This window comes from Zonotrichia albicollis, chromosome 31 (assembly GCF_047830755.1).
Source record: "Zonotrichia albicollis isolate bZonAlb1 chromosome 31, bZonAlb1.hap1, whole genome shotgun sequence".
Lineage (NCBI taxonomy): Eukaryota > Metazoa > Chordata > Aves > Passeriformes > Passerellidae > Zonotrichia > Zonotrichia albicollis.
The window spans coordinates 6,411,987-6,429,021 of NC_133849.1; the positions used below are offsets into that span (position 1 = coordinate 6,411,987).

The 17,035-nt window shown below is 63.9% G+C and overlaps 1 protein-coding gene across 1 annotated transcript; it reads left to right on the forward strand.

Moving 5' to 3' along the window:
• Positions 1–1,133: 1,133 nt before the first annotated feature.
• Positions 1,134–16,715, forward strand: PRRC2A (proline rich coiled-coil 2A). Its single transcript, XM_074529821.1, is given in 15 exon segments — positions 1,134–1,344; positions 2,217–2,301; positions 3,588–3,651; positions 5,767–5,913; positions 7,138–7,256; positions 8,455–8,519; positions 9,800–9,939; positions 10,496–10,580; positions 10,684–10,875; positions 11,794–11,875; positions 12,279–12,646; positions 13,666–13,856; positions 13,859–13,878; positions 14,928–15,222; positions 16,390–16,715. Coding segments are annotated over 15 exon segments (2,253 nt in total). The 5' UTR covers positions 1,134–1,213; the 3' UTR covers positions 16,659–16,715.
• Positions 16,716–17,035: the final 320 nt, after the last annotated feature.

The following is a 17,035-nucleotide window of genomic DNA, read 5'->3' on the forward strand; positions in this document are numbered from 1 at the left end:
GCCATGGGCTGCAGAGCCTGGGCAAGGTGCGGGGGGGCTCAGGGGGATCTCAGTGAGGCTCAGGGGGCTCAGGGCAGCTCAGGGGCAGTTCGGGGGGTCCCGGGGGCAGTTCGGGGGTCTCGGGGGCGGGGTCGGGGGTCTCGGGGGCAGGTCGGGGGGTCTCGGGGGTCACTCAGGGGGTCTCTCTCCCCCAGGCGCCCCCCCGCCATGGGCTGCAGAGCCTGGGCAAGGTGCGGGGGGGCTCAGGGGGATCTCAGTGAGGCTCAGGGGGCTCAGGGGTAGTTTGGGGGTCTCGGGGGCAGTTTTGGGGGTCTCGGGGGCAGGTCGGGGGGTCTCGGGGGCAGTTTGGGGGTCACTCAGTGGGGTCTCTCCACCCCCAGGTGCCCCCCGCCATGGGCTGCAGAGCCTGGGCAAGGTCTGGGGGGCTCAGGGGGCTCAGGGCAGCTCGGGGGCAGTTTGGGGGTCCCGGGGGGCAGTTTGGGGGGTCTTTGGGGGGCAGGTCGGGGGTCTCGGGGGCAGGTCGGGGGTCTCGGGGGTCACTCAGGGAGGTCTCTCTCCCCCCCCAGGGCGCCCCCCGCCATGGGCTGCAGAGCCTGGGCAAGGTCTGAGGGGGGCTCAGGGGGCTCAGGGCAGCTCGGGGGCAGTTTGGGGGTCCCGGGGGCAGTTTTGGGAGGTCTCGCGGGGGCAGTTTGGGGGGTCCCGGGGGGCAGTTTGGGGGTCCTCGGGGGCAGGTCGGGGGTCTCGGGGGGTCGCTCAGGGGTCTCTCCCCCCCCCAGGCGCCCCCTCCGCCATGGGCTGCAGAGCCTGGGCAAGGTGCGGGGGGGCTCAGTGGAGCTCAGGGGTTTCCATATGGGTTGGGGGCAGTTTGGGGGTCTCGGGGGCAGTTTGGGGGTCCCAGGGGCAGGTCGGGGGGTCTCGGGGGTCGCTCAGGGGTCTCTGCCCCCACCAGGCGCCCCCCCGCCATGGGCTGCAGAGCCTGGGCAAGGTCTGGGGGGCTCAGGATGGGTTCAGCAGGGCTCAGGGGGCTCAGGGGCAGTTTGGGGGTCCCGGGGGCAGTTTGGGGGGTCTCGGGGGGCAGTTCGGGGGTCTCGGGGGGCAGTTTGGGGGGTCTCAGGGGCAGGTCGGGGGTCTCGGGGGTCACTCAGGGGTCTCTCCCCCCCCAGGCGCCCCCCGCCATGGGCTGCAGAGCCTGGGCAAGGTGCCCACCCGGCGGATGCCGCCGCCCCGCGCACCTGCCCAGCCTGAAGGCCGAGAACAAAGGCAACGACCCCCAACGTGGCCCTGGTTGCCCCGCGCGACGGCTCGGGATGGGCGAGCCGCAGCGAGCCCCCCCGACCCCCGCAGGTGTGAGACCCCTCCCCACATTAATGAATGGGCATTGACCCCCCCCGGGGATGGGCGAGCCGCAGCGAGCCCCCCGACCCCACCGCAGGTGAGACCCCCTCCCCCACATTAATGGGCATTGAGCCCCCCGACCCCCGCAGGTGAGACCCCTCCCCACATTAACGGGCATTGATGGGCTGGGACCCCCGGGAATGGGCATTGAGCCCCCCGACCCCCGCAGGTGAGACCCCTCCCCACATTAACGGGAATGGGCATTGAGCCCCCCCGACCCCCGCAGGTGAGACCCCTCCCCACATTAACGGGAATGGGCATTGAGCCCCCCCGACCCCCCGCAGGTGAGACCCCTCCCCACATTAATGAATGGGGCATTGATGGGCTGGGGGATGGGCGAGCCGCAGCGAGCCCCCCCGACCCCCGCAGGTGAGACCCCCTCCCCACATTAACGGGAATGGGCATTGAGCCGCAGCGAGCCCCCCGACCCCCGCAGGTGAGACCCCTCCCCCACATTAACGGGAACGGGGCTGGGACCCCCGGGAATGGGCATTGAGCCCCCTGACCCCCGCAGGTGAGACCCCCACCCCATTAATGGGGGTGGGCTCAGGGACCCCCATTGTTGGGGAGGGGTCCCAATATGGGCAGTGTGACCCCTGTGGGTGGGGAGGGGGCACAGTGACACCCCCCGACCCCACGGCTCCCATTATTGGGGAGGGGGCACAGTGACCCCCCCCAGACCCCTTTAATGGGGAGGGGTCCCGGGGCTGCTCTTCAGTGACTCCCGTTAGGGGAAGTGTCTCCCCCATTTGGGGAGGGGTCTCCCCCATTTGGGGAGGGGTCTCGCCCCCCTGACCCCCCCCCGTTTGCCCCCTCCCCAGTTCCGAGCCCTCCGCCCCTCCCCCGCCGCAGTCGCCGTCACCGCCGGATTCGCAGCCGCCTGCGGGGACGCCGGGGACCCCCGAGGTGAGACCCCCACCCAAATTACCCTCCCTGAGACCCCCACCCAAATTACCCTCCCTGTGACCCCCGCAGGGACCCCCGAGGTGAGACCCCCACCCAAATTACCCTCCCTGTGACCCCCACCCAAATTACCCCTGTGACCCCCGAGGTGAGACCCCCACCCAAATTACCCTCCCCGGGACCCCCACCCAAATTAACCTCCCTGAGACCCCCGAGGTGAGACCCCCACCCAAATTACCCTCCCCAGGACCCCCACCCAAATTACCCTCCCTGTGACCCCCACAGGGACCCCCGAGGTGAGACCCCCACCCAAATTACCCTCCCTGTGACCCCCACCCAAATTACCCTCCCTGAGACCCCCGAGGTGAGACCCCCACCCAAATTGTAACCGCCCCAGGACCCCCACCCAAGTTACCCTCCCTGTGACCCCCACCCAAATTACCCCTGTGACCCCCGAGGTGAGACCCCCACCCAAATTACCCTCCCTGTGACCCCCACCCAAATTACCCTCCCTGTGACCCCCACTCAAATTACCCCTGTGACCCCCACCCAAATTGTAACCTCCCCAGGACCCCCACAGGGACCCCCGTGCTGACCCCCACCCAAATTGTAACCGCCCCAGGACCCCCACCCAAATTACCCTCCCTGTGACCCCCACAGGGACCCCCGAGGTGAGACCCCCACCCAAATTACCCTCCCCAGGACCCCCACCCAAATTACCCTCCCCAGGACCCCCACCCAAATTACCCTCCCCTGTGACCCCCACCCAAATTGTAACCTCCCTGTGACCCCCACCCAAATTACCCTCCCTGTGACCCCCACCCAAATTGTAACCTCCCTGTGACCCCCGAGGTGAGACCCCCACCCAAATTACCCTCCCTGTGACCCCCACCCAAATTACCCTCCCTGTGACCCCCGCAGGGACCCCCGTGCTGACCCCCACCCAAATTGTAACCTCCCCAGGACCCCCACCCAAATTACCCTCCCTGTGACCCCCACCCAAATTGTAACCTCCCTGTGACCCCCGAGGTGAGACCCCCACCCAAATTGTAACCTCCCCAGGACCCCCACCCAAATTACCCTCCCTGTGAGCCCCACACGGACCCCCGTGCTGACCCCCACCCAAATTGTAACCTCCCCAGGACCCCCACCCAAATTACCCTCCCTGTGAGCTCCAGAGAGCCCTCTCCTCCTGTGCTGACCCCTCCCCAAATTGTGTCCCTGTGACCCCCCCATCCGTGCTGACCCCTCCCCCCGTGCTGACCCCTCCCCAAATTCTTTCCCCACAGAACCCCCCCCCGCCGCCAAGCGTGGCAAAGTCCTGGGCGCAGGCCAGCGGTTCCCCCGCCGATGGTGAGAGTGGGGAGACCCCCGGGACCCCTCCCCAAATTCCCTTCGGGCATTGGGGGCTCCTCTGACCCCTCCCATTGGGTTTTGGGACCCCTCCCCAAATTCCCCTGGGCATTGGGGGCTCCTCTGACCCCTCCCATTGGGTTTTGGGACCCCCGGGACCCCTCCCCAAATTCCCTTTGGGTATTGGGGGCACCTCTGATCTCTCACATGGGGGTTTGGGGACCCCCGGGACCCCTCCCCAAATTCCCTTTGGGCATTGGGGGTACCTCTGACCCCTCACATTGGGGTCTGGGGAGCCCTGAGACCCCCCGGGACCCCTCCCCAAATTCCCTTTGGGCATTGGTGGCTCCTCTGACCCCTCACATGGGGGTTTGGGGAGACCCCCGGGACCCCTCCCCAAATTCCCTTTGGGCATTGGGGGCTCCTCTGATCCCTTCTATTGGGGTCTGGGGAGCCCCGGGACCCCTCCCCAAATTCCCTTTGGGCATTGGGGGCTCCTCTGATCCCTCACATGGGGTTTGGGGAGACCCCCGGGACCCCTCCCCAAATTCCCCTGGGCATTGGGGGCTCCTCTGACCCCTCCCATTGGGGTTTGGGGAGCCCCGAGACCCCTCCCCAAATTCCCTTTGGGCATTGGGGGCTTCTCTGACCCCTCACATTGGGTTTTGGGGAGACCCCTGGGACCCCTCCCCAAATTCCCTTTGGGCACTGGGGGCTCCTCTGACCCCTCACAATGGGGTTTGGGGAGACCCCCGGGACCCCTCCCCAAATTCCCCTGGGTATTGGGGGCTCCCCTGATCCCTCCTATTGGGGTCTGGGGAGACCCCCGGGACCCCTCCCCAAATTCCCTTTGGGCATTGGGAGCTCCCCTGATCCCTCCCATTGGGGTTTGGGGAGACCCCTGGGACCCCTCCCCAAATTCCCTTTGGGCATTGGGAGCTCCCCTGATCCCTCACATGGGGTTTGGGGAGACCCCCGGACCCCTCCCCAAATTCCCCTGGGGTTTGGGGGCTCCCCTGACCCCTCCCATTGGGGTTTGGGGACCCCCGGGACCCCTCCCCAAATTCCCCTGGGCATTGGGGGCTCCCCTGACCCCTCCCATTGGGGTTTGGGACCCCTCCCCAAATTCCCCTGGGCATTGGGGGCTCCTCTGATCCCTCCCATAGGGTTTGGGGACCCCCGGGACCCCTCCCCAAATTCTCCTCGGGCATTGGGGGCTCCCCTGATCCCTCCCATTGGGTTTTGGGACCCCTCCCCAAATTCCCCTGGGCATTGGGGGCTTCTCTGATCCCTCCCATAGGGTTTGGGGAGACCCCCGGGACCCCTCCCCAAATTCCCCTGGGCACTGGGGGCTCCTCTGATCTCTCACATGGGGTTTTGGGACCCCTCCCCAAATTCCCCTGGGCATTGGGGGCACCTCTGATCCCTCCCATTGGGGTTTGGGGAGACCCCCGGGACCCCTCCCCAAATTCCCCTGGGCACTGGGGGCTCCTCTGATCCCTCCCATTGGGTTTTGGGACCCCTCCCCAAATTCCCCTGGGCATTGGGGGCTCCTTTGATCCCTCACCTTGGGTTTTGGGACCCCTCCCCAAATTCCCCTGGGCATTGGGGGCTCCTCTGACCCCTCCCATAGGGTTTGGGGACCCCTGGTTTTGGGGAGCCCCCTTGATCCCCCCCTCCCTTGGGCTTTGGGAGCCCCCGACCCCTCCCATTGGGCTTTGGGACCCCTCCCCATTATTGGGGTCACCCCTCTGTGTGCCCCCCACCCTGGGCTGGTTCTCACGGGAGGAATTCCCCAGTTTGGGACCCCCCTCATTTGGGGTTTTTGGGATTCCCCCGGGGTTTTTGGGACCCCTCCCCATTATTGGGATCCCCTGTGACCTCCTGTGACCCTGCTGACCCCTCCCCATTATTGGGTCCCCCCTCTGTGCCCCCCCATCCTGGGCTGGTTCTCACAGGGAGCAGTTCCCCAGTTTGGGACCCCCCTCATTTGGGGTTTTTGGGATTTCCCCGGGGTTTTTGGGGTCCCCCTGACCCCTGTGTGACCCCTGTGACCCCTGTGTGACCCCTGTGTGACCCCTGTGTGACCCCGTGACCCCGCTGTGACCCCCCCAGGTGCCAGAGCGCCCCCCCTCCCCGGCCGCTTCTCGCGGGAGGAGTTCCCCAGTTTGGGGGCGGCCGCCGAGCGGGGGAGGGGCGGCCGCGAGCGGGGGGGCGCTGCCGACGCGTCGGGTGGGCGCGCACCGAGCCCCCGCCCCCACGGTGAGTGACAGACAGAGACCCCTCCCCAAATTAACCTGAGACCCCCTGAGACCCCCTAAATACCCCGCACCGAGCCCCCGCCCCCACGGTGAGTGAGACCCCTCCCCAAATTAACCCTGAGACCCCCTAAAATAACCCCGCACCGAGCCCCCGCCCCCACGGTGAGTGTGTGAGACCCCTCCCCAAATTAACTAAAATTAACCTAAAATAACCCTGCACCGAGCCCCCGCCCCCACGGTGAGTGAGACCCCTCCCCAAATTAACCCTGAGACCCCCCTTAATAACCCTGCACCGAGCCCCCGCCCCCACGGTGAGTGAGACCCCCACCCAAATTAACCAAAATTAACCTAAATATCCCTAAAATAACCCTGCACCGAGCCCCCGCCCCCACGGTGAGTGAGACCCCTCCCCAAATTAACAAAAATTAACCTAGAATAACCCTGCACCGAGCCCCCGCCCCCACGGTGAGTGAGAGAGACCCCTCCCCAAATTAACCTGAGACCCCCTAAATACCCCCCAAATACCCTGCACCGAGCCCCCGCCCCCACGGTGAGTGAGACCCCTCCCCAAATTAACCTGAGACCCCCTAAATACCCTGCACCGAGCCCCCGCCCCCATGGTGAGTGTGTGAGAGACCCCTCCCCAAATTAACCCTGAGACCCCCAAACCTGCCCCTGATTCCCCAGGGCTCTCTTTAACCCCCCCATTGCCCCCAGACCCATTTAACCCCCCCGTTGTTGCCCCCTCCCCAGGCGGCAGCTGGCGGGAGGGGCACGTTTAACGCCCCCAGACCCCCCTGTTGCCCCCAGACCCATTTAACGCCCGTTGCCCTCAGACTCCCCCGTTGCCCCCAGACCCATTTAACCCCCGTTGCCCCCAGACCCATTTAACCCCCCGTTGTCGCCCCCTCCCCAGGTGTCAGCTGGCAGGAGGGGCACATTGCAGTCCCCCCAAAGCCCCCAGACCCATTTAACCCCCGTTGCCCTCAGACTCCCCCGTTGCCCCCAGACCCATTTGACGCCCCCAGACCCATTTAACCCCTCATTGTCGCCCCCTCCCCAGGTGTCAGCTGGCGGGAGGGGCACGTTGCAGTCCCCCCAAAGCCCCCAGACCCATTTAACCCCCGTTGTTGCCCCCTCCCCAGGTGTCAGCTGGCGGGAGGGGCACATTGCAGTCCCCCCAAAGCCCCCAGACCCATTTAACCCCTCGTTGCCCCCTCCCCAGGTGTCAGCTGGCGGGAGGGGCGCGGGGCCGACGAGCCCCCGGCCGAGGGGGGGGGAGCCGGAGCCCCCCCCGGGCCCCCCCCCCATTTCCCCCCATACCGGGGGGTGATGCCGCCCTTTGTGAGTACGGGAGCCCCCTCCCCAAACACGGGGGGGGGTCGGCTACATTGTGGGGAGGGGGCTCTGTGTGATTTTGGGGAGGGGTCTGTGGCTGACTTTGGGGTGTGGGGCTCAGCCCTATTGTGGGGAGGGGGCTCTGGCTGATTTTGGGGAGGGGTCTTTGTGTGATTTTGGGGAGGGGTCTCTGTGTGATGTTGGAGTTTGGGGAGGGGTCTCTGTGTGATGTTGGGGTTTGGGGAGGGGTCTCTGTGATTTTGGGGAGGGGTCTCTGTGGTTTTGGGGAGGGGTCTCTGTGTGATTTTGGGGAGGGGTCTCTGTGGTTTTGGGGAGGAGTCTGTGATTTTGGGGAGGGGTCTCTGTGTGATTTTGGATTTGGGGAGGGGTCTCTGGGGAGGGGTCTCTGTGATGTTGGGGAGGGGTCTCTGTGTGATTTTGGGGAGGGGTCTCTGGTTTTGGGGAGGGGTCTCTCTGTGGTTTTGGGAAGGGGTCTCTGGCTGATTTTGGGGTTTGGGGAGGGGTCTCTGGGGAGGGGTCTCTGTGATATTGGGGAGGGATTTCTGATTTTGGGGAGGGGTCTCTGGCTGATTTTGGGATTTTTGGGCTCAGCCCCATTGTGGGGAGGGGTCTCTGTGATATTGGGGAGGGGTCTCTGAGATTTTGGGGAGGGGTCTCTGTGTGATGGTTGGGTTTGGGGAGGGGTCTCTGTGTGATGTTGGGGAGGGGTCTCTGGCTGATTTTGGGATTTTTGGGCTCAGCCCCATTGTGGGGAGGGGTTTCTGAATTTGGGGAGGGGTCTCTGTGTGATTTTGGGGAGGGGTCTCTGTGGTTTTGGGGAGGTGTCTCTGAATTTGGAGAGGGGTCTCTGATTTTGGGGAGGGGTCTCTGATTTTGGGGAGGGGTCTCTGTGTGGTTTTGGGGAGGGGTCTGGGTGATGGGGTTTGGGGAGGGGTGTCAGTGTGATTTTGGGGAGGGGTCTCTCTGTGATGTTGGGGAGGGGTCTCTGTGATTTTGGGAGGGGTCTCTGTTAATTTGGGGAGCGGTCTCTGTGATTTTGGGGAGGGGTCTCTGAGATTTTGGGGAGAGGTCTCTCTGATTTTGGGGAGGGGTCTCTGAATTTGAGGAGGGGTCTCTGTGATGTTGGGGAGGGGTCTCTGTGTGAATTTGGGGAGGGTCTCTGACTCCGTGCCCCCCCCCCCAGATGTACCCCCCGTACCTGCCCTTCCCGCCGCCCTATGGGCCCTTCCGGGGCGCCGACGCTCAGCGGTGAGTGGGGAGGGGGCTCCAGGGACCCCAGACCCAAATCCCCCTCCCCACTTTCCCCTGTGATTGGGGTGACCCCAAATCCCCAAATCCCCCAGTCACTGAGGAGACCCCAGACCCAAATCCCCCTCTCCAATTCCCCTTTTTGAGGTCCCCAAATCCCCCTCCCCACTCCCCTCTTGTTTCACCGAGGAGACCCCAGACCCAAATCCGCCTCCTCAATTCCCCTTTATGGGGTTCCCAAATTTCCCTTGTGACTGAGAAGACCCCAGACCCAAATCCCCCTCTCCAATTCCCCTTCTTGGGGTCCCCAAACCCCAAATCCCCCTCCCCAAATTCCCCAGTCACTGAGGAGACCCCAGACCCAAATCCACCTCCCCAGTTCCCATTTAACGGGGACCCCAAACATTTCAGGGAGACCCCAGACCCAAATCTCCCTCTCCAATTCCCCTTCTTGGGGTCCCCAAACCCCCAAATCCCCCTCCCCAATTCCCCCTTTGTAGGGTCCCCAAATCCCCCCCCCACTTTCCCCTATGACTGAAGAGACCCCAGACCCAAATCCCCCTCCCCAATTCCCCCTTTCTGGGGTCCCCGGACCCTCCAGGGTGCCCCAAACCCCCCAGACCCTCTCCCTAATTCCCCTTTCTTGGGCTGACCCCAGACCCAAATCCCTCTCCCCACTTTCCCCTGTGGTTGGGGTGACCCCAAACCCCCAAATCCCCCTCCCCAATTTCCCCTTTCTAGGGACCCCAAATTCCCCCTATGACCGAGGAGACCCCAGACCCAAATCCCCCTCCCCAATTCCCCCTTTCTGGGGTCCCTGGACCCTCCAGGGTGACCCCAAACCCCCCCAAATCCCCCTCCCCAATTCCCCCAGTCACCAAGGAGACCCCAGACCCAAATCCCCCTCCCCAATTCCCCCAGTCACTGAGGAGACCCCAGACCCAAATCTCCCTCCCCAGTTCCCATTTAATGGGGACCCCAAACATTTCAGGGTGACCCCAGACCCAAATCCCCCTCCTCAATTCCCCTTTCTAGGGTCCCTAAATTTCCCCTATGACTGAGGAGACCCCAGACCCAAATCCGCCTCCCCAGTTCCCATTTAACGGGGACCCCAAACATTTCAGGGAGACCCCAGACCCAAATCCCCCTCCCCAATTCCCCCAGTCACCGAGGAGACCCCAGACCCAAATCCCCCTCCCCAATTTCCCCGTTCCTCCCCTCCATCCTGCCCCCTCCCCCATTTCCCGCCCCTCACCCCGTTATTTCCGGGGTCCCCGCAGGTTCCCACGGCCGGGGGGTCCCCGGGGGGCTCCGGGCCCCCCTCGGGGGGGGTCTCCCCCCTCGCGCCCCCCCGTCCTGCGCCAGGACGAGCTCCGGGAGTTCGATGAGCTGGACCAGGAGAACGACGACGGATGGGCGGGTACGGGGGGGATTCGGGGGGCTTTGGGGGGATTTGGGGGGATTTGGGGGGAATTGGGGGGTCCCAGTGGGGGTTTGGGGGGGATTCGGGGGGTCCTGGGGGGATTTGGGGGAAGTTTGGGGGGATTTGGGGGGTTTTGGGGGGGTCCTGGGGGGATTTGGGGGGAATTGGGGGGATTTGGGATAAATCTGGGGGGATTTGGGGGGGTCCTGGGGGGATTTGGGGGGTCCTGGGGGGGATTTGGGGGGATTTTGGGGGATTTGGGGGGTCCTGGGGGGGAATTGGGGGGTCCTGGAGGGGGTTTGGGGGGATTTGGGGGGGTCCTGGGGGGATTTGGAATAAATTTGGGGGGATTTGGGGGGTCCTGGGGGGGATCTGGGGGTCCTGGGGGGATTTGGGGTGTCCTGGGGGGGATTTGGGGTTGATTTGAGGGGTCCTGGGGGGTCTGAAAGGACTTTGGGGGGATTTGAGGGGTCTTTGGGGGGGTTTAGGGGTCTCTAAGGGGTTTTGGGGGTCTCTGGGACCCCACCCACATTTCCCCCCCTGCCCCTCCCAGGAGCCCACGAGGAGGTCGATTACAGCGAGAAGCTGAAATTCAGCGACGAAGAGGACGGGCGGGACGAAGATGAGGATGATGAGGGGTGAGACCCCTCCCCAAAAAAGGGGAAAATGCCCCAAAATCCCCCAAATTCCCCCCAAAATCACCGCATAACCCCCCCCCCCCGCTGTGTTCCCTCCAATCAGGAAGGAGAACGAGCCCCCGGCCCCGCCCACAGCCGAGGCTCCGCCCCCCGCCAAGGAGGAGCCGCCCCCCCCCAAAGCGCCCCGGAGGGACCCAAGGAGGCTCCGCCCACCCCGGCCCCGCCCACCAGGGCCCCGCCCCCTCCGCCGCCCCCGCCCAACCGCGGCAGCTGGGCCACGCCCAACGAGCTTCCGGTGAGTGGGAATGGACAGGTGTGACAGGTGTGACAGGTGTGACAGGTGTGTGATACAGGTGTGTGACACAGGTGTGTGTACAGGTGTGTGACACAGGTGTGTGTACAGGTGTGTGACACAGGTGTGTGTACAGGTGTGTGACACAGGTGTGTGTACAGGTGTGTGTGCACAGGTGTGTGATACAGGTGTGTGTACAGGTGTGTGATACAGGTGTGTGTACAGGTGTGTGTACAGGTGTGTGATACAGGTGTGTGTACAGGTGTGTGTACAGGTGTGTGACAGGTGTGTGTACAGGTGTGTGTGCAGGTGTGTGTACAGGTGTGTGACACAGGTGTGTGCACAGGTGTGTGATACAGGTGTGTGACACAGGTGTGTGTACAGGTGTGTGATACAGGTGTGTGTACAGGTGTGTGTACAGGTGTGTGACAGGTGTGTGTACAGGTGTGTGACACAGGTGTGTGTACAGGTGTGTGACACAGGTGTGTGTACAGGTGTGTGACACAGGTGTGTGTACAGGTGTGTGTGCACAGGTGTGTGATACAGGTGTGTGACACAGGTGTGTGACACAGGTGTGTGTACAGACAGGTGTGTGTACAGGTGTGTACAGGTGTGTGATACAGGTGTGTGACACAGGTGTGTGACACAGGTGTGTGATACAGGTGTGTGTACAGGTGTGTGACACAGGTGTGTGATACAGGTGTGTGATACAGGTGTGTGTACAGGTGTGTGTACAGGTGTGTGACACAGGTGTGTGTACAGGTGTGTGATACAGGCGTGCACAGGTGTGACAGGTGTGATATCCAGATGTTTGTAGCTGTACCCAGGTGTGTCACAGATGTACCCAGGTGTGTCACAGGTGTGCTCAGGTGTAGCCAGGTGTATCTCAGGTGTATTACAGGTGCATTATCTCACCTTTAGGATGAGGACGAGGCCTGGCGCCGCCGCCGCCGGCAGAGCTGTGCCGAGCTGTCCCAGGCCGTGGCTGTGGTTTAGCTGTACATAGGCACAGTCAGGGCTCACACAGCCACACACAGGTGTCATACAGGTGTATCACAGGTGTATTAATTTATCTTTAGGATGAGGACGAGGCCTGGCGCCGCCGCCGCCGGCAGAGCTGTGCCGAGCTGTCCCAGGCCGTGGCTGTAGTTTATCCATACACATACATAGCTGTACCCAGGTGTATCACAGGTATACTCAGGTGTATCTCAGGTACATTATTTTACCTGCAGGACGAAGATGAGGCCTGGCGCCGCCGCCGCCGGCAGAGCTGTGCCGAGCTGTCCCAGGCCGTGGCTGTGGTTTAGCAGTACATGGGTGCAGTCAGGGCTCACACAGGTGTATCTCAGGTGTACCCAGGTGTATCTCAGGTGTCTCACAGGTGTGATATCTCACCTTTAGGATGAAGACGAGGCCTGGCGCCGCCGCCGCCGGCAGAGCTGCGCCGAGCTCTCCCAGGCCGTGGCGCGGGCGCGGCGCCGCCGCGAGGCCGAGGAGCGCCGCATGGCCGAGCAGCGCCGCGCCGCCTGCGCCGAGAAGCTCAAACGCCTCGACGAGAAATTCGGGGCCCCGCCCGAGCGCCGCCCCCCGGGCCCCGCCCCCTCTGCCACGCCCACGGCCACGCCCCCGGCTCCCCCGGGACCCGCCCCCCACGGAGCCGAGACCCCGCCCCCAGCGGCGCCGGGACCCGCCCAGGGGGAGGAGCCAGGGGTGACGCCCCTCCCCCACGGCGAGGAGCAGCGGGAGGAGAAGGAGAGCGGCGGGGGAGGGGCAGGTGGGAAATTGGGGAGGGGTCTGGGTGGGTTTAGGGGCATTGGGGAGGGGCAGGTGGGAAATTGGGGAGGGGTCTCCACGATTGGGGGGGTTCAGGAATTTGGGGAGGGGTCTGGGTTTTAGGGGCGTTGGGGAGGGGGCAGGTGGGAAATTGGGGAGGGGTCTCTTGGGGGGATTTGGGAGGGGTCTCAGTGGGTTTAGGGGCATTGGGGAGGGGGCAGGTGGGAAATTGGGGAGGGGTCTCGGTGGGTTTTAGGGGCGTTGGGGCAGGGGCAGGTGGGAAATTGGGGAGGGGTCTCCCCAGTTGGGGTGTTCGGGAATTTGGGGAGGGGTCTGGGTGGGTTTAGGGGCATTGGGGAGAGGGCAGGTGGGAAATTGGGGAGGGGTCTGGGTGGGTTTAGGGGCATTGGGGAAGGGCAGGTGGGAAATTGGGGAGGGGTCTCAGGGGCATTGGGCGGTTCGGGGGGGGTCTCTGGGTTTAGGGGCATTGGGGAGCGGGCAGGTGGGAAATTGGGGAGGGGTCTCGGGTTGGGGAGAGGTCTGGGGGATTTGGGGAGGGGTCTCAGGGAGGGGGGTGTGGGGAATTTGGGGAAGGGTTGGGGGGTTTTGAGGAAGGGTCTCAGGGGGCTTGGTGTGTCTGGGGGGTCTGGGGAATTTGGGGAGGGGTCTGGGTGGATTTAGGGGTGGTGGGAAGGGGACAGGTCATGATTGGGGAGGGGTCTGGGAAGGCTTGGGGGGTTTGGGGAATTTGGGGAGGGGTCTGGGAGGGTTTGGGGAGGGGTTTGGGTAATTTGGGGAGGGGTCTGTGGGAGTTTTGGGGGGTCTAGAGGAGCCCTTGGAGCTGCAGGTGAGGAATTTGGGGAGGGGTCTCACTCACAAGACCCCCCCCCCCGAGCATTCCCCTGGGGCTGGATTTGGGTCTGGGGCTGGATTTGGGTCTGGGGGTTCCCCACAGTGATGGGGGAGGGGGCACAGACCCCCCCTAATCCCCCCCCCCCCCATTTTTCCCCTCCCCCACAGAGCCCCCAGCCCCAGAGCCCCCCCCGGAGCCCCCCCAGGAGCCGGCCCCGCCCCCTCCGGCCGTGGCCACGCCCCCCAAGGCAGGGGGAGGAGACCCCAAGGGCGAGGGCGGGGCGGCCCCGCCCCCCGGCAGGCCCCGCCCCCTCCGGCTCCGCCCCCTCAGTACCCCAAGTACCAGAAATCGCTGCCCCCCGCTTCCAGCGGCAGCAGCAGGTGAGTGAGGAGGGGGCGCCGGAATTTGGGGAGGGGGCTCGGAATGTGGGGAGGGGGTTTGGGGTATTGGGGAGGGGGTCCCTGTGGGGTCTCACCCCATTTTCCCTCTCTGGGATTATTTGGGGAGGGGTCTCAGATGTTTCTTCCAATTTGCTGGGGGTCTCAATTTCCCTCACTCACTCCAGGGGTCTTTGGGTGGGGGTCACTGATGGTTCCCCCAAATCTGGGGGTTTTTGGGGATATTTGAGGAGGGGTCTCACCCCATTTCCTCCAGTCTAGGTTATTTAGGGAGGGGTCTCAGGTGGTTCCCCCCATTCTGGGAGTCTCAGGGGTTATTTGGGGAGGGGTCTCAGGTGGTTCCCCCCACTCTGGGGTCTCAGGGGTTATTTGGGTGAGGGTCTCAGGGTTTATTTGGGGAGGGGTCTCACCCCGTTTCCCCCGCAGGAGCAGCTCCTGAAGCAGCAGCAGAGCTGGGGTTAATTGGGTGGGGGTCTCAGGTGGTTCTCTCCACTCTGGGGGTCTCAGGGGTTATTTGGGGAGGGGTCTCAGGTGATTCCCCTCACTCTGGGGGTCTCAGGGGTTATTTGGGTGGGGGTCTCTGATGGTTCCCCCCACTCTGGGGGTCTCAGGGGTTATTTGGGGAGGGGTTTCAGGTGGTTCCCCCCACTCTGGGGGTCTCAGGGGTTATTTGGGGAGGGGTCTCAGGTGGTTCCCCCCATTCTGGGAGTCTCAGGGTTTATTTGGGGAGGGGTCTCACACCCATCTCCCCCTCCCCAGGAGCAGCTCCTGAAGCAGCAGCAGTGGCAGCAGCAGCAGCAGTGGGGCTGGGGTTATTTGGGGAGGGGTCTCAGGGGTTATTTGGGGAGGGGTCTCAGGTGGTTCCCCCCACTCTGGGGGTCTCAGGGGTTATTTGGGGAGGGGTCTCAGGTGGTTCCCCCATTCTGGGAGTCTCAGGGGTTATTTGGGTGGGGGTCTCAGGTGTTTCCCCCCACTCTGGGGGTCTCAGGGGTTATTTGGGGAGGGGTCTCACCCTATCTCCCCCTCCCCAGGAGCAGCTCCTGAAGCAGCAGCAGTGGCAGCAGCAGCAGCAGCAGCAGCAGCAGCACGGGCCCCCCCCGGCGCCCCCCCCGAGCGCAGCCCCCTCCCCATCTCTGGGCGCTCTCGGGACCCCCGCCGGGCCCCCCAAGCTCTTTGGGGCGCTGGGGAGACCCCCGGCCCTGCCCCAATTGGGCTTCGACCCCCGCTGGGTGATGCTGCCCCCTCCCCCTTACGTGGACCCCCGGCTGCTGCCCCCTCCCCGCGCCCCACACGTGGATTTCTATGGGGCCGGAGTGCACCCCTCGGGTGAGGAGGGGTCTCGGGGGGCTTTGGGGGGTCCTGGAGGGGTCTCAGGGCAATTTCAGGGGAGTTTGAGGGGTCTGGGGGAGATTTAGGGGGGTCTTGAGGAGGTTCCGGGGGGATTTTTGGGGGTCCCAGGGGGCTTAGGGGGGAATTTTGGGGGAGGGAATTTGGGGATTTTTGGGGGTCCCAGGGGATTTTGGGGGTGGGGGATTTGGGGGAGGGAATTTGGGGAATTTTGGGGGGTCCCAGGGGGATTTTGGGGGGTGGGGGATTTGGGGGAGGGAATTTGGGGAATTTTGGGGGGTCCCAGGGGGATTTTTGGGGATGGGGGATTTGGGGGAGGGAATTTGGGGGATTTTGGGGGGGTCCCAGGGGGATTTTGGGGGGTGGGGGATTTTTGGGGGAGGGAATTTGGGGATTTGGGGGAGGGGGTCTCAGTTTTCTGGGGATGTTCCTTGTATTATTGGGGTGGGGGTCTGTTGTATTATTGGGGTGTTTTTTAGAAGCGGGTCTCTGTTTTTGGGGAGGGGTCTCTGTGGTATTGGGCTGTTCCTGGGAGGGGTCTGTTTAATTTGGGGAGTGGTCTCTGTTAAATGGGGAGGGGTCTTTCTGTATTATTAGGGTGTTTTTGGGGAGGGGTCTATGTGTTATTGTGGTATCATTCGGGGGGCTTCTCTGTTTTGAGGAGGGGTCTCTGGGGTCTCTCTGTATTTTGGGGAGGGGTCTCTGTATTTTTGGGTGTTTTTGGGAGTTTCTATTTCTGGGGTAGTTTGGGGAGGGGTCTCTGGGCTCTCTGGGTATTTTGGGGAGGGGTCTCTGTGGTCTCTCTATTTTGGGGAGGGGTCTCTGGGGTCTCTCTGTATTTTGGGGAGGGGTCTCTGGGTCTCTCTATTTTGGGGAGGGGTCTCTGGGGTCTCTCTGTATTTTGGGGAGGGGTCTCTGGGGTCTCTCTATTTTGGGGAGGGTCTCTGGGGTCTCTCTGTATTTTGGGAGGGGTCTCTGTGTTATGGTATTATTGGGGGGGTTTCTCTGTTTTGGGGAGGGGTCTCTGGGGTCTCTGTGTATTTTGGGGAGGGGTCTCTGGGGTCTCTGTGTATTTTGGGGAGGGGTCTCTGGGGTCTCTCTGTATTTTGGGGAGGGGTCTCTAACCCCATCCCCCCCCATTTCCAGGCCTGCTGCCCCGGGAGCGCTCGGACAGCGGAGGGGGCGGGGCCGGGGGCGGGGCCGGCGGAGGCTCCTCCCCCTCGGAGCCCTTCGAGCGCCCCGCCCCCGCGGCCGCCCCTCCCCCCCCCGCGCTGCGGGACCGCGGGACCCCCCCGGGGGGGGGAGGGGGGGGCGGCGACCCCTCCCCATCCCCCACCACCAAACCCCCCTGGGGGGGGGGCGAGGCCTTGGCGGGACCCCCCCCCCAGAACCGCGGGGGCTCCCCCCGGCCCTGAGACCCCCGCCCGGCGACGACGACAAGGGAACAAGGTGGGCAGGGGGCTGCGGAAACTTGGGGAGGGGGCTGCAGTAATGGGGGGGCTGTAATAATGGGGAGGGGGCTGCGGTAATTTGGGGGGGCTGTAATAATGGGGAGGGGGCTGCGGTAATGGGGGGTGGGCTGTAATAGGGGGGTAATGGGGAGGGGGCTGCTGTAATTTGGGGGTTGGCCTGTAATAGTGGGGAGGGGGCTGCGATGATGGGGGGGCTGTAATAATGGATGGGGCTGTAATAGTGGGGAGGGGGCTGCGGTAATTTGGGGAGGGGGCTGTGATAGTGGGGAGGGGGCTGCGGTAATGGGGGGCTGTAATAATGGGGAGGGGACTGTAATAAT